At 45.1% G+C, this 17,022-nt stretch overlaps 1 protein-coding gene across 4 annotated transcripts in view; it reads right to left on the reverse strand.

Annotated features, from left to right (window-relative positions):
• The window catches only part of UBE4B (ubiquitination factor E4B), a 101,014-nt gene extending 91,330 nt beyond the window's left edge, over positions 1 to 9,684 (reverse strand). For all 4 annotated transcript variants that reach the window (XM_053660300.1, XM_053660302.1, XM_037165646.2 and 1 more), the window contains exon 1: positions 8,962 to 9,684. Coding sequence is in view for 3 of the 4 variants with exons in the window: in XM_053660302.1 (XP_053516277.1) it covers positions 8,962 to 8,985 (24 nt within the window). In the remaining variant the exon portion in view is untranslated. The remainder of the gene's footprint in view (positions 1 to 8,961) is intronic.
• Positions 9,685 to 17,022: the final 7,338 nt, after the last annotated feature.

Below are 17,022 nucleotides of genomic sequence, written 5' to 3' on the forward strand. Positions count from 1 at the left end.
AGTTCCTGTAAGACTTTCGGTTGACTCCTCAACAGAAACTTTGCAGGCCAGAAGGGACTGGCAAGAAATAGTCAAAGTGATGAAAAGCGAGGACCTACAGCCAAGATGACTCTACACAGCAAAGCTACCATTTAGGCTCAAAGGACATATAAGGGCTTCCCAGACAAGAAAAAGCTAAACCAGTATTACATGAAATGTTAAAGGTTCTTCACTAAGAAGATAAATAAAAGATCAAAGATATGAACAATAAAGTGGCAACACATATCAATCAACAACAGAATCTAAAAACCAAAATAAACAAACAAGCAGAACAGAAATAGACTCAGAGATACAGAGAGCATCCTGACAGTTGCCAGATAGAAAGGGGTTGGGGGATGGGTGAGAAAGGTGAAGGGATCGAGAAGTACAAATTGGTTGTTACAGATCAGTCCTGGGGAACACAGCCAATAATACTACAATAACTATGTACGGTGTCAGATGGATTCGAGATTTATTGGGATGATCACTTAGCAAGCTATGTAACATCTAATTACTGGGGTGTACACCTGAAACTAATATAATATTGTATGTCGACTGTAACTGAAAAATAAAAAATGATTTAAATGAAGAAAAAAGGTAAGCTTCTATCTTGTTAAAACCATTATTGTGCTGGTCCTCTCTGCTGCAGCAGCCAAACCAATATCCTGACAGGCATATGGAATCTGGAAACTGGAAGTCATAGACCTTAATAGAATTTATATGTGGCAATGGCAGAGGGATCAGCACGGGCCCAGATATCATAGGATGTGATCCTTGTTAGGCCACAAGCGACACCTCAGGAAACAGCCTGCATGCCAACACACCTGTAATTCTAGGGGAACTGGTCGAACAGTTCAGAATTTGGGTGCTTACTGTCTTCTTGCCTCTTTAAAGCAGAAAGTCCCACAAGACTGAGGCAGACTCAAGCTACAGCTTGCCGATGGCGTGCAGAGATAAAAGGGAATATAGACGTGCCTCAGGCAGGTCCACAGTCTCCGCTCTAAGTTTACTCAGAGCTTAGTAATTTGGGGCTAAGTAGGGTTAAAAAGCCAACTCCTTCCCAGTATCCAGCAAGAAACAAGCTAGAGAAACTGTTCAGCTCAGGAAGGGGATATTTTCCCATGATGTGGCCCCAGAGGAAAACAGACACTGAAAAACTAACAGACACTGAAAAACTACCAGAGCAGGTGAGGGACAAGGGAGCCCCTTCTAGAGAGCAGACCCGGGGCTGCTAAGCAGGCTGAGTCAGGAACTCCCACCCCTGCCGGGCCAGGGAGCCCCACGATGCAGTCTGACAAGAGCTGACAAGGGCTGTGGACCAGTGAGGGGTCCCTACACCCACTCTTCCCTTTTCCAAGTGGGGGTTTTTACTTCCAGCGCCACCACAGTGCATGCTGGGGAGGAAGCAGACAACCTGTATTTTAACCCAAAGGTTTGCAGACTGTACAGGGAGGGCAAAAGAAGGGTTACAGTTGCCAGTACCTGAAACACGGAGCTTATTCTTGTATTAATATTAATGACTGTATTCCTTGTTTGTATTATAACTGTAAACCTTTCTCACTCACCCCTGTGTATCGCCCAGAGATCCTAGACTCTGCAGTTGACCAAGGGCTGCTCCTTTTGGGAAGGTGAAGGGTGTGTTTCACATTTGGGAAGATTTTAGAAAGGCCTAGACTGTTCTCCCCTTCAAACATAAGGGAACTTTTCGCAGAGCATATGGCTACCCAGGAAAAACTGTATTTCTTAGCTTCCTGGCAAGTAGCCGTGGCCATGTGACTTAGGTCTGGCCAGTGGGAGGTGAGTGGAAGTGATCCGTGGGACTCCCGACTGTGCCATCAAACTTAGAGAAGGAGCATGACTTCTCCTTCCTTTCTCCTCTCCTCCCTCTGGTTTCAGTGCGGTCCTGAAGACGGAAGCCATGTGTCAGGAAAGTCGGGACACCCAGACACAAGGCGCCTGGGTCCCTGATGAGCACAGTGTTGCCACGGCAGCCCCAGCCTCCTACCAAGACTTCTATTTAGAAAGAAATCGACATCTATCTAGTTCAGGCAGCTGCCACTTCACGTCTCTCTGTTGCACTGGTCCACCCAACGACATCATGTGGCCACGCTCGTCGGTCCTTCACACCCGGTATCCACCCCATCCCCCAATCCCACTGGCTCTAAACAAAACACCTGGCCATCCACTCTCTGACCCTTCCTCCCCTTCTCCATCACAGACCCTGCTCCTGTAGCGGCCTCCTAAGCTTTCTCTCTGTTTTTGCTCCTGCCCCCTTTATTTATTCTTCTCACAGTAACCAGGATTCTTTTAAAACACAAATCAGAATGTAAGCCCCACGAAAGCAGGGACTTCCGCCTGTGTGCTCACTGTTACATCCTCGTGGTCCAGAGCAGTGCGGGGCATACATTCTATTTCAGCGAATGTGACATGTCACTGATCGCAAGCTGCCCCATTCCTTTCTGCACCACCAAGGAAACATTCTGCCCATTAAACCACAACAGAACATCTTAACAACAGACCGAAACAGAGCAGCCATCAGCACACCAGTCTCTCGCTGCTCTGAAATTTCTTTCTGAGGAATGTGGAGTGTCTATGACCTTCACCTGGATCGTGAGGGTATGAAAGGCAATCCTTCTAACTGTATGTTTAATTTCAAAATGTGACACAGCTTCACAGACTCATGGAGTTCTGCCTGTCCAACGCTCGCTCCCTAATGAACTTGGTTGTCGCTCGGCAATAAAATGCGAAATGGCAGTCATTCCTCCAAGAAGGAGCATCGTCTTCACTCACATCGAATTGATGCCCCACTGCTCTATCCATCCCTCTCTGTATACAGAGTAACATTTGCTTTTGTGGCTGATCGAAGCATAATTTGTTTGAAAGCATTCAGAATGGCAACTAAATTAAACATACATACCACTCAGCTGAAGGGGCCATAATGTGAACAGGTATAACCAGGTTAGCACATAAACAGGAAGTGACAACTGTGTCACAAATGCCACCTGGCCATGGGTGATTACACCATTCTAAGAAGCATCCCAATTTTAAAGATGTTGAAATGTGATTAAAAAATAGGGGAGATGTTTCAGAATTGAATGACACCCAGTTTTAAGAACTCAGTATATTTTTGCTAAAATACCAACAACAAACGAGTGACTCCATCTGCTGCCACTGTGCCTTGGCTCCGCAGGCTCTAGCCACACTCTGCCGCCTCACTGTTCCTGGAGCCGATCAAGGACACACCCCTGGCTCTCGCTGCTCCTTGTACCTGGGAACACTTTTCTCCCAGATGGCTCTGTGTCGTCTTCAAATTTCTATTCAAAAGCCACCTCCTAAAACTGCATGTACTCCACACACCCCACTGCTCTCCATCCCTCTGGCCCACTTTACTCTTCTTTACAGCCCTTGTCACCAAGTGGCATCTCAGGTGTACAGCCTATGTCTGTCTATCCCGTCTCCTCCGACTGGGGCGAAGCCCCGTGCAAGCGGGGGTCAGCTGATGTCTGCAGCGCAGCAAGCAAGCAGTCGACGTCCCTGAGCAGGCCGCTCACAGGCGATACCCCACCCTGTGCACCGTGAGAACCTTGTGAAAAACTACACTCTGCGCCGGACAAAGGCCTGAAGACCCGCGGGCCCGGGTCAGAAGTCTGTCTTCTTCCCCTGAGAGAGCAGAGGGCTTTCTGAACTCCACTCTTAGCAATAACCAGGGCTTCTACTTCCCATCTCCAAAGAACAAAAAATTGCTGTAGCCCTGGCCTGGTGCCTCAGTTGGTTGGAGCATTGTCCCATACACCAAAAGGTTGCAGGTGTGATTCCTGGTCGGGGCACATACCTAGGTTGCGGGTTCGATCCCCAGTCGGGCTGTGTACAGGAGGCAACTGACCAATGTTTCTCTCTCACATTGATGTTTCTATCTCCCTCTCTCCCTTCCTCTCTCTCTCTCTGAAACCGATAAACACATCCTCAGGCGATGATTGTAAAAAATGCAGCAAACAGTACAATTTGCTCATATTATTTCTATTTTGGAGGTAGTTTAGAGAAGGGATTAAGAACTTTGGAACCGGTCTCGCATTAGCTCCAGGTTCTACTGCTCACCAGCATGCCCCTTTCAGCAAATTACTGGATTTAACTTCTTTTAGCCTCAGTTTTCTTATCTGTAAAATGTGGATAATAATGCCAACCTTGCTGTGCAAGATAAGTGCTTAGCAAATAAATATTAAGAGATCAATAAGCCCTGACTGGTGTAGCTCAGTGGATTGAGCGCGGGCCTGCGAACCAAAGGATCGCGGTTCGATTCCTAGTCAGGGCACATGCCTGGGTTGCAGGCCAGTTCCCAGCAGGGGACACATGAGAGGCAACCATACATTGATATTTCTCTCCCTCTTTCCTTCCCTCCCCCCTAAACATAAATAAATAAAAATCTTTTAAAAAAAGAGCTTAATAAACATCAGCTGATATCATTACTATTCTCCACTGGCTAAAATGAACAAAAGGAGTACACAGGGGCCCGGGAAGCTAAATTCCTACCAGGCTTGAAGAAGAATCCTGGTTACAAAGTGGTGGTAGCAACTATCTACCGAGAAAAAGTGAGCTTAGGTTCTGAGGCCTGTCACAAAGAAAGGTCAAAAAGCCCTGGCTGGTGCAGCTCAGTGGATTGAGCATCAGCCTGCGAACCAAAAGGTCGCGCTGGTTTGATTCCCAGTCAGGGTACATGCCTGGCTTGTGGACCAAGTCCCCAGTCAGGGTGTGTGCAAGAGGCAACCGATGGATGTATCTCTTGCACTCGATGTTTCTCTCACTCTCTCCCTCCCTTTCCCTCTCTCTAAAAATAAATAAATGAAATCTAAGCAAGGAAGCGAGGGAGGAAGGAAAGATCAAAAAGACGAAGATGTTGGCCTAGGAAGGCCAGGGGTGGGCTCTGCATGTTGGCTCATTTTTCAATGGTCCAAACAGTCATCTGAGTTCTCCAAAATCCACTCCTTGTCTAGAATTCCCGACTCTTCCCCCAGTCCATCCTTCTCCCAGGCCAGAAACCACGGACTCATTTTTCCTCTACTCCTTCCCTGTCCCCACCTCCTTCACATCAAACTGGTCATTAGAAGTGGGTTAACTTGGACCCTGGATGGTTCTGACGTTCGCCCACCTCCACTCCACTCCCTGGAGCCTCCTGCCGGGCCTCCCGGCCTGCAGCTGCCTTCTCCCTGATCCACCTTGTACACCCTTGTCAACCACCTTCTGGATCCCGTAGGGCCCTTCAAAGGCTTCCCACAGTCTTACTGAGAAAGTTCAAACTCTTAGGCCTTTCTGAAAACCCACCAAGACCTGGCTCCCACAGGCAGAATCCTGTCTCGGGTCCCACTACTTCTAGCTCCTTCTTGAGCTCCCCAGTGTCACAGCCAGTTCCAAGAGCCATCCCCTGGCAACTACTGCTCAGCATAAACATCATCTTTTTCTTCTAAGTCTCCACTAAGATGTGGTCCCTTCTTCTTTTTTTTAAATGTCTTGTGCACACCTCCAAAGCACCCTGCACTGTTATCGAAGGACTCCTATCTTTCTCTATACGTACATCCTCCCCCCCAACCCATTAAATTAAAATTTCCTTATGAAAAAAGGACTGTCTTTCTCTTAACCTACCTAACACATTGCTGGGAATATACAGCAACTTTTTAAAAATTGTTTGTTGGGTGAATAATTCTGGAGGGGCGAGAGTCACTACCAAAAAAAGACTGTGAGTTGGATCATGTCATGAATGCATTCATGAAAAACAACACTTCTATAGAAAACTATGGCGATCAAGCATGCATGTTAGTAGGGTATTTATATAGAAGCTGGCATGAATCTATTGCCAGCTGTTAAGCCGCAAAAAGTGGTACAAGAGATCCTAGATTCGGTTCGCTGGGTTTGAATTCCAACTCTATTGCTTCTCAGCCAGGTCACTATGGACAAAGTACTTAACCCAAATGTCAGTTGCCTCACCTATAAAATAAGGGAAAGTGAAGGTCCTCCTTGGTGGCTCTGTTTTACCAAGTGAGACAATGGCTGTGAAGTGACTGGCACAAAGAGCTGGCTTCTAAAGCTGTTAATAAGACCAGTCCCTTCACACTTAAGGAATCCGACTAAAAAGTCTAAGGTCACTATTCTTCCTTTAAGAAGGAAGGCTTAACACTCTTCTAAAACCTTGACCACACCCTAAATCCCAGCCAGCCATCTTGAAGATAAACTAGGTCATAAAGATTTAGCAAAAAAAAGAAAGAGGGGGAAAAAAAAGCAAATCATTCCAATGCAATCTCATCACTACAGTTGCAAACCAATTTTAAAATACCTGCCCTACTCACGGACAGCATCATTACATGGAAAACAACACACAGCAGGGCACAGATGAAGATAATGTAAATAATGATGCCGTGGAATGTAGGTTCGTGAAGAGAATGAACTTAGTCATGGACCTGCCCTGGAGAGCCATGAACTCCCTGCAATGGGCTACCCACATAACAAACAGCAATGAAGTTAACAAAGTACTCGGAAAGCACCAAAGAAAAGCATAAGAACTCAAGGAACATGTATGAAGGACCCATGGACAAAGCCACAGCGGGTAGAACCAAGGGTGGGAGGTTGGAATGGGGGGGTAGGGGAGAATGCTGGGGGGAAATGGAGACAACAGTACTTGAACAACTTTTTTTAAAAAGCAAAGAAACAAATAAACAAAAAAAACTGGGGGCAAAAAAAAAAAAAAAAAAAAAAGAAAGAAGAATATAAGAACTCAAGGTGATCTATGAGAGAAACCAAAAAGGACCTGAATGTAAAATCTCCTAGAGCCACTAGACTGGTTGTACCAGCCTCTATTTTTCATAGACTATAGTCTCATACATTTTCATTTTATTAAAATGTGAAACTCTGCCTTACCTAATTTCCTACTGAAAGACCACTGTTTGCCTGTTTTCGCCCTATGATGTATGTCTGAATTTTTAGTAACATTAAGTGTATTATTTTCTAACCAAATGAATGTCACCTACCATACCTGTGAAAAAAGTTTCCACTGAGTAGTAATACAAAGGCAACAGCTTTGGAAATATCCCTGTTGAGAACTGCTCACCTAATCCCAGAATTAAAGAAAATGGATTGGAAAGAAAAAATATCTTAAGGAGTTTTTGCAAAAAAAAAAAATTGTTCTAAGTTGCTGAGAGTAAAATGAACAGCTATTGAACTATCCCTTTGTGTTCAAGCCAACTAATTTGTTGAGCAAAATTTTATATTGACCTTCTAGTGGTGAATTAAAATTTAACGTTTTTTGATATTCTGTTGACCTTGAAAAATGTTTTTCTATCTCCTCCAAGACGATTACATTTGTCCTTATATGGTCACAAAAAAGTCAGACCTTTCTCAAGGGCTGGATGAAGGGAAGAGCCACTGTTCAAATGCACAGTATCTGTAACTGGTCTGTATGCTTTCCTGGATGAAAATAATTTCTTGGTGAACACTCAAGCATGTAAAAACTTCTAAACCAGGGACAATTTAGAGAGCGTCAAGGGGGGAAAGAAAAGTAAAGGACTACTAAAAAATATAAACTCTTTTTGCCTTAAAAGAAATTACTAGCAGAATTAATAGTAAAGAAAAAGGGGGGAGGCAGACACTTTTAAAAACTACATAAAACAAAGTGCATCTAAGGGTTACTTAGATGGCTCCTACCTGAATAAAAGAGACTGTTCAATATTATTCTAATTTAAGATCCCATTCCTGATGTATTTGAGAGAACAAAGTCAGTAACACAGAACGGGCAATCCTGGCTTTCCAAACACCCAAGTATCACAACCAATAAAATAATCTGCTTCCTTTCCCACCTGACCCTTAACCCGCCACTTGCATGCCCCATCCCCGGGAAATTTTAGTCCCAAAGTAAACATACTGACTACTCTCTAGTTAGAACTGAAGCATGAGAGTTTTATAGGACAACCAAACTGATGGGTGACTACTTCCACAATACTGTAGGCAAGTATTATACTGGCCAGTGGAAGAAATGAGGAGGGAGGCTGAAGAGAGTGAGGCCAGCAGGGGTCCTAAGAGGGAAGCTCCCAATTTGTAAAAAGGAAGGGAGAAGTCAGTAGAACCGCAAAAAATTCCCTGTACCCTAAGTGCCAATGGTTTGTGTGTTTTTTTTGACAATCTTATTAAATAACCTGCAAAACATCAAGAAAGCGCTAAGATCCCCTTCAGAAACACAACCAGGGCAGTTTACAAAGCCATTTGCTTCCATTTGCTTGTTGTTCTGTGTCTGCTACAGCAAAACGCAAGTTTGAAAGGGACAAAAACTAGAAAAAAGCTGAATTAAAGAGGAGTATGCCAGAAGTCAATGGTGGACTGTTAAATGATTAGAATTTAACTGGAATTCACTAGGCTATTGAGAAGATACATATTTTATTAAATATCAAAGTATCTGTCTGTAGGCCACCCCCAAAGACAAACGTATGTTTAATCAACTTACACAATGACACAGCCACACGTACTGGAGTTTTCAAACACTACTCTTAAAAAACACATTCTTGGGCTTTCAAACACTACTCATACATTCTGATTTCACCCAAAATTATTCTTTAAATCTCTGCAGTAAGACGCGAGCGCGCACACACACTCCCAACTTGATGTAAATCTAGCCCTTCGTTCTTAAATACCCTGAAAAAAAAAATGAACGGCTCGATATGCTCTCTTCTTCAGACCCTAAAAGAAGACTCGAAAAGAAGCAAATGGAGTTGAGAGTGATGAAAAAAGGCAAGGAATAAAGGCGAATACAACCAAAGACCCTCTCAGGGACTCGTTTTATTCCTGGAAAACGTCATCTCCCCCGCCAAGCCCAACGACGGACCACTCTCCACTGGCGCAATACCCTTCCTGTCCAAAGCGCCGAAGAGTTGCCAAGTAATCTCCAAAGGTGTCCCCCAGCCTCCTCACCTCATCAGCGCTCAGCTCCTCCATCGCTTTCCTCTTAATGGTGAAAGGCGTTAGGGAGAGATCCTTCTGTTCTTGAGACCAGGGCGGGAGAAGAGTGGACGGTGTCTGTAGGGCTGTCTGGTCCCCCGAATGGGGGAGGTTTCAGAATTGCATAGTCAGAGGTTAAAAAATAAGACGAGGCACTGAACTGCCTTGGCGTCAGTCACTCCAATCGCCCCTGGGGATTCCTACAGCTGCTGGTACCCTGAACAGCTTCCTTTGGCCGCCACTGCTGCTGCTACAGGGTTATCTTAAGGCGCCACTGACTACCCTCTGCCTCCCAGGTTACCCAGACTAAGCTGCAGCTCCAGCTCGCCTCGTGCCCCAAGCCAGGCGTGCCTTCGTAGTGGTGGCGGCGCGGCAGCTGCGCTTCCTCCAGCAGATCCTGCTCTCCTTCCTACCCTTTATCCACGGCGGGAACTGTTCAACTGCAGAGTGGACGCCCCGAGGTAGGGCGACCCCACAGCCGCCCAGGCAGAGAGCCCAGCACAGAAGGGGCAAGCCCCTCCCCTCCCAAAGCAGGCCGGCCACGCCCCGCCTCCACGCCGGAGCCTGGGCAGGGGGGAGGAGGAGGACTAGGCTCGCGATGCTCCAGCAGAAAGAGTAAATCCTCCTACCCCTCCACCCCTACTCTAATCCCCTCGCCCCAGCAAGTATTATTCATCAAAACAACAGGGCGGCCATCTTTGAAAGGGATCACGTGATCCCCGCCAGAGGGGCGGGGCTTCTGTCCCAAGGCCAGGCAGCCAATAAGCCGCGGGCTTCGCACCGCCGATTTCTTCACGCTTGCGTCTCCTCCAGCCTCCGCACCACCCCCTTCCCAGCGGGAGCGCGGGGCGGGGGGAGGGGCGAGTGGGCTGTGAGCAGGCAAGAGAGCAGGCTGGGCGCGGGGCGGCGCGGTGCCATGGTGACGGCGGGGGGTGACTAGATCCAGGTGGGCTGCCGCGAGGGCCGCGCTGGCAGGCGAGGGCGGAGGCCGCGAGGCGCTGCGCCTGTAGCGACTTTGGGAGGATCGGCCAGGAGTGGCTCCTGCCCGCGACCCGGCCCCCTAGCGCCTCCGTTGTTCCCAGGCGCTTGCTTTTTAGTGGCTCCCAAACACCTCGAGTGTCCACGATGCCGCGGAAAAGAAGTTGAGAGAAAACGGAGAACGCCTCCTTTTGTGGGGCCAGTGTTCTCTAACACACGGACCGCTCACGTTCTGAAAACGCCTTTCTCTTCCTCTGCAAAGAAAGCCCATTGGGAAGAGAACTCTAACACAAGTAGAACTTCATTTCATATTACTTTGGACAGAGAGTTTCTGATTTGGTTTCTTTTCAAGTGTGTGTCCAAACTGATGGTAAAACATGAAAGCATAAGTGAGAGACACCCAAAACACTTTAAGGTGGATTCACATACACAAGGAAGGCTTTTGGAGTCTTGGAGTCGATGGAAAGAAACCATCCTCAGGCAAGAATACAAATTTTTAAAATTTGGGATATAATTGACTTATATTTTAGGAGTACAACATAGTGATTTGATATATATCTATATGTTGTGAAGTGATTACCACAATAAGTTTAGTTAACATTCATTACCACACATCAGTAGTTACAATTTTTTCCTTGGGGAGACAGCTTCTAAGACTTACCCTCTTAGCAACTTTCAAATACGCATTTTAGTATTGCTAACTCTAGTCCCTGCGCTGCACGTTACATCCCAAGATTTACAACTGGAGGTTTGTACCTTTGACCCCCTTCACCCATTTCGCCCCACCCCCACCCCACCCTCCGCTGGCAACCACCAACCTATTCTTTGAAACATTTTATAATATACAGATCTGAATTGAAAAGTCATCAGCATCATGTAATTTCTGATTTTGCCCCATAATGAAGAATACACTGTATTGGATGGTTTACTAAACGATAATCTTAAAGACTGCGTTCCAGAATTAAGAGATTTTTTTTCTGGATCCTTGCTTAAAATAGTAACCTGACAGCTAGATATGTAAGGAATTTGTGAGTAAAATTAGACCACTGCTGGCAATGCATATTATCTGCTCTCCAGGAAAGGAATTCTGTGTAAGCCAGAATTTGGAGTCCTGGTGACATTGGTGTTAATACGTTCACTTCTTTTTTCAAACATCACTACTGTCATATAACTCACATACCACACAATTCAGCCATTTAAAGTGTACAGTGGTGAGTGCATTTGCAGAGAGCTGTTCGACTGTCATCACTTATTCCAGAACATCTTCATCGCCCAAAAAGACACTGCATACCTATTAACCATCACTCCCCACGCTTTCCACCCAGCTCTGGACAACCACCAATCTACTTTCTGTCTCTATGAGTTTGCCTTTTCTGAATGTTTTGTATCAGCGGAATCCTATAAAATGCGGCCTTTTGTATTTAACTGCTTTCACTTAGCATGTGTTTTCAAGGTTCATCCATACTGTAGCACATGTCACTACTGCATTTCCTTAATGCCAGACAGTATCCCATTGTATGGCTAGACCACATTTTGTTTATTCACTAGTTAATGGATATTTGGGGTGTTTCCACCTTTTGGCTATTATGAATAATGCTGCTCTAAACATTCTTGTGCAAGTTTTGTGTGGACATAGGGTTTCATTTCTCTTGGGCAGATACCTAAGAGTGGAATTGCTGGGTTATATGTTTAACTTTTTGAGCAACTTGACAGACTTTTCCAAAGCAGTTGATCATTTTACATTCCCACCAGCAATTGCTGTATGTCCTCACCAGCACTTGTCATCATCTGTCTTTTTTAATTATAGCCACACTAATATATGTGAAGTGGTATCTCATTGTGGTTTTGTTTTTGCATTTCTTGAAGGTCTACTGATGGTGAGCATCTTTTCATGTGTTTGTTAGCCACTTGAACACCTTCTTTGGACAAATATCTGTTAAAGTCCTTTGTTCATTTTTTTAGTTACTGTATTTTTCTGGGTGAGTTGTAAGAGTTCTTTATATATTCTGGATACCGGTCTCTTATCAGATATATAATCTGCAATTATTTTTTCCCATTCTGTGGGATGTCATTTCATGTTCTTAATGACCATCGGCAGCACAAAATTTTTTATTTTGATGTAGGTCTATTTACTTTTTCTTTTGTCGTTTGTGCTTTTGATATAATATATTCACTAGCACAAGGCATCTTCAATCATTTAATATTTATCTTAGTCAGTTTGGGTTGCTATAACAGAATACCATAGACTTGGTAGTCTAAAAACAACAAAAATTTATTTCTCGGTTTTGGAGGCTTGAAGTCCAAGGTCAAGAGTGCCAGCATGGGCTGGTCTGGTGAGGGCCATGTTCCAGGACGCAAACCGCTGACTTCTCTTTGTGACTGAGAGCAGAGATTGAAAGTGAGCTGTCTGGACCTCTAATAAGAGCACTAATCTCATTCGTGAGCACCCTGTGACCTTATCTGCTCCTAGTTACCTTCCCAAAGTAATACCATCACATTGCGGGGAGGGCAACAGGTTTCAACAAATGAATTTGCTGGCGTGGGCACAAAAATTCAGTTCAGTCCATAACAACATTCAAATATTTTAAGAGATTGCCTTTTCATTTTATGGTTGGAGAAAGTGAAACTATTAAAGTTAAATAGCCTGCCCCAAGTCAAATAGGAAAATGATTAGGAATCTTCTCCCAAATTCTTCACCGATCACACAAATGTCTGTCTAGGTATTACTTACAGGACACAGGATGAAGCACACAGTGGGTGTTCAGACAAATGTAAGCCGAAGTCCTGGTTGTATATTTATTTCCTGAGTAGTGATACTGTGCAGATTAGATCACAGTCTCTTGTTCACCATTAAGTCCATGCCCTATCTAGCTTTAAACTTTTATGGTTTATGACATTTGGATTTTTGGACAGAGTTGATTTTTAAAGCTGTCTCCCCATTTTAAGGCTAAGAAATGCATGGATGTTTTTACTATTCACATGGGAAGTCCACTCCCTTTTTCTTCAACTCTAAAGTACTCTTTTTTTTAAAGATTTTATTTATTTATCTTCTGAGGGCAAGGGAAGGAGAGAGGGAGAGAAATATCAATGTGTGGTTGCCTCTTGTGCGTCCCCTGCTGGGAACTGGCCTGCAACCCAGGCATGTGTCCTGACTGGGAATCGAACCGTGGTCCTTTGGTTTGCAGGTCCACGCTCAATCCACTGAGCTACACCAGCCAGGGCTCAAGTACTCTTTTTTGCAAATATAAGGTAATTTTTTAGAATCAGAAAAATTAGAGATCAGGTCTCCTTGGTCATATATATATACTTCCCAGGGTATTTTACAGGGAATCGTTTAAATACATTTTTAGTGCCTTTTACAGATGTGTTTTAACCTAAGTGCTAGAGTTTCTACCACTTTCCTTAATGGAAGCTTACCCACTGGAGCATAAATAACGGTGTCCGAGGGGAGTTCATGACAGCCCATATTTTCATTGTTTTTGCTCAGTTTCTTCCATTTGGACACGACATGACCCACTTTGGACCCTGCAAAATAAACTGCCCTTCCTTAGGAACTACTGAGCATCAGGGCCTAAGACAAATTAGTTCTTAGAATTACCTAGCAGTAGACAAAACTACTTTTCAATACTAGTAACAGGTAAAGGAGGAGACCATAGAACAGGCTGAAACATGGGACTAAAAATAAAAGTACTGTTGCGCAGATTTTGTTGTTGTACAAAGGGGGAAGAAGTGTATGCCATATATATATATATATATATATATATATATATATATATATATATATATTTTTTTTTTTTTTTTTACTTGAAGATAAAAAATACTCCAGAATGGCAAAGAATCAGAGCTGTGTGTAGGCAGGGGTGTGCATTTCCCCCTTGCTCAGGGCGCCTTGTCCCCACTGCTACAGAGCAGTGGCCGGCCCTGACGGCAGAGCCTAGTGATGTTGACGTGAACTGATTTGTTCAAACCTGGGATTGCAAAACTTCCCGACAAGTGCAGAGAAAAAATAATAATAAAATTAGTCTCCTAGTCTATGAAAAGATGTTAGCAGAGGTAGATTCTACAACCTATCATCCTTTACCATAGCTTGGATTCAAGGGCCAGAACATAGAGAGTTCACTGGGAAAAAATGGATCTTCCTGGCGATCATCGGCAAACCAAGATCTACCCAGCTTCCTGATTATCTCCCTCTGGATCTACAAAGCCATCTACATCTGTAAGTATATTCTGTTTTCTTTTTTCTTTTTTTTAAGATTTTATTTATTTATCTTTAGAGGGGAAGGGAAGGAGAGAGGGAGAGAAACATCAATGTATGGTTGCCTTTCGTGCGTCCCCTGCTGGGATCTGGCCTGCAGGGAACCTGCCTGCAACCCTGGCATGTGCCCTGACTGGGAATTGAACCGCGATTGTCTGGTTCGCAGGCCCGTGCTCAATCCACTGAGCTACACCAGCCAGGATATTCTGTTTTCTTTACTGCCCTCAAAGGCCAACCCTCGGGGTTCTGGATTCCTTCCCCTGCCGCCTTCTTAAGGGCTTTGGTTCAGGATTTATGTCCTTTTTCCGCATCATTTTTTTCTTCCTCCCCACTGGACACGCACTGCTCTAAGGATTCTAACTTTTAAGATTCTTCTACCTTGATCCTCCATTTCCTAAGGGCTGTGCCTCCTTTCATTCCCTTGACAGCAAAACACTCACAAGAGCTGGCTTTGTATGATATTCCCACTCCCTCCCTTACTCCTCAATCTAGTCTAGTCTCTGTCTGTACCATTTTGAGAAAACCCTCTTGTCAAGCTCACCAACAACCTCTATTTGGCCAAGACCACTTCCATTTCTGGGTCCAGAGTTTATGGGACTCCTCAGCAGCATCCGGTACAGTTGAGCGCTTGTGAAACGCTTCCCCCTGTATTGCCTTCCATCAGGCCACACTCTTCCGGTTTTCCTCTTGACTCACTGGAAGCTCTTTCTTGGGTTCATTTGCTGCCTCTTCCACTGCCCTCTAAATATTGTAGAGCTGCGGGGATCAGTGCTGAGTCCTGTCCTCTGTCAGTACTGTTTGCCTAGGTGTTCTTATCTAGTTCCATAGCTCTAAAGAGCCTGTCCGGGAAAAGGCCAGCCATTGTTAATATAATGAGAACAATTTCAGTGACATGGATATAACCTGGCAGCAAGAGTGGATTGGAATGCTCCTGTGTGAACAACGATGACTTCACTGTACTAGTCAGTGTTCTAGTCAGTGTCGGTAGATGCCATTGAGTGAGCAGGCACACTGTGTGGCCGTCTATACAAAATGACTGAGCGAGTACAGCAATGAGTCTGCATCAGATTTTGCATGAAGCTTGAACATTCCTCATGAAAACTGGGTGATTCAGAAGGCCACAGCTATGGGCAACTGGTGATTGGCACCTTCATCATGACGACGTGTCCGCTCATGCATCATGTCTCATGCAGAGTTTTTTTGCAAAACATCAAATTATCCAGGTGACTCAGCCCCCCTACAGCCCAGATTTGGTGCCCTGCAACATCTGGCTCTTTCCAAAACTGAAATCACCTTTGAAAGAGAAGAGAGTTCAGACCCTCAATAAGAGTCAAGAAAATACAATGGTGACTGGGAGAACTATGTGAGGTTCCAAGGTGCCTACTTTGAAGGGGGCTGAGGCATCATTGTCCTATATACGGTGTTTCCTGTATCTTGTGTCTTCTTCAGTAAATCTCTTTTTTGTATCACATGGCTGAATACTTTCTGGTCTCTAGCCAAAATCTCTTTCCTGAGTTCCACTGAGGCGTCCAACTGCCTGAGTAATATTTGTCGGGGCTGCCTCCACAAATCAGCCCCCGACCCCCAACCCCCAGAGCGGATGTCATCACTAGCCATCCCGCTGCCCAGGCCAAAACCTTGGCATCCACGTTGACCCCTCCTTCCCTCATGCAGTTTATCAGCACATTATAGTAGGTTCTGCTCCCAATAAGCATAAACTTACTCAGTTCTTTTCCACTCTCCCACAGCCCTTGAAGCCAAACCACCATCTCTTGTCTGGTCCTGTTTTACACAAGTCCCTTTTCAATGTACTCTTCAGAAAGCAGTCACCATGACCTTCTTAAAACATAAATCAGATCATGTCATTCGCCTGTTCAAAATCCCTCAGTGATGTGTCATTGTTCAGTGAATAAACTCAAGCTCCTTACGATCATGGCCTGTAAGATTCCATGGCATTTGGACACCTGGGCTTGCCTTGCCTCGTCTTACACTACACTTCCCTTTTCCTGGGCTTCAAACCCATTGGCCTTGACTCTTCCGCGTGAGACAAGCTCTTTCCTTCTTGAGGCTCTCAGTGTCTCCACTGCCTGACAGACTCTTCCCCCAGCTTTTTGTATGGCTGGTTCCTTCTTATTCTTCAGGCTGTAGCTCAAATGTCATCTCCTCATTCATGCATCAATTTGTTTAACAAACATTTATTGAGTACTTTGCATCCCAGGCCCTTTTCTAGGTGCTGGGGATACCACATGCATGTTTGTCTGGGTCCTCCAAGAAGCAGACACTCAGACAGAATTAGACATGTAGGAGATTTATTTGGGGGAATGCATGTGAAGGACAAAGGTTAAAAGAGAGGGTGGGGAGAGACTTCAAGTTTGATACAGATCTGCTACCAGTGAAAGGAGAGGGGAAGGAGGAAGGAGCATTGGGTGGAAAGGGTCTACAGAGCAGTTCTAAGAAAGTGTTCGGCCAAGCCAATGGATGTCCTGAAGTCCAAGTTGCCCATTGGAGAAGTCCCACCTCCTGCAGGAACAGGCCTGAATCAGCATCGTGCCCCACCCGTGGGGTCATCCTGTGCGAAGCATGGCCTCTCGCAAAGATGGTGGTGGGTACAGAGCGAAAACAGCCCGAGTCATCAGTCCACTACACACCCCTCTGCGGGAAACCTGAGTTTTCACCCTGCCACGGCATGTGAGGAAGGAACACTTCTTATACCGTATGTTTCTGTGGAGTGGAGAGAACTCGACCGTCACTTCCACCTTCACACTACCATCTCAATTCACTCTTGCCCAGGACAGGCGGCA

This window comes from Artibeus jamaicensis, unplaced genomic scaffold, assembly GCF_021234435.1.
Source record: "Artibeus jamaicensis isolate MK-2021 breed Jamaican fruit bat unplaced genomic scaffold, CSHL_Jam_final scaffold_847, whole genome shotgun sequence".
NCBI classification, from domain to species: domain Eukaryota; kingdom Metazoa; phylum Chordata; class Mammalia; order Chiroptera; family Phyllostomidae; genus Artibeus; species Artibeus jamaicensis.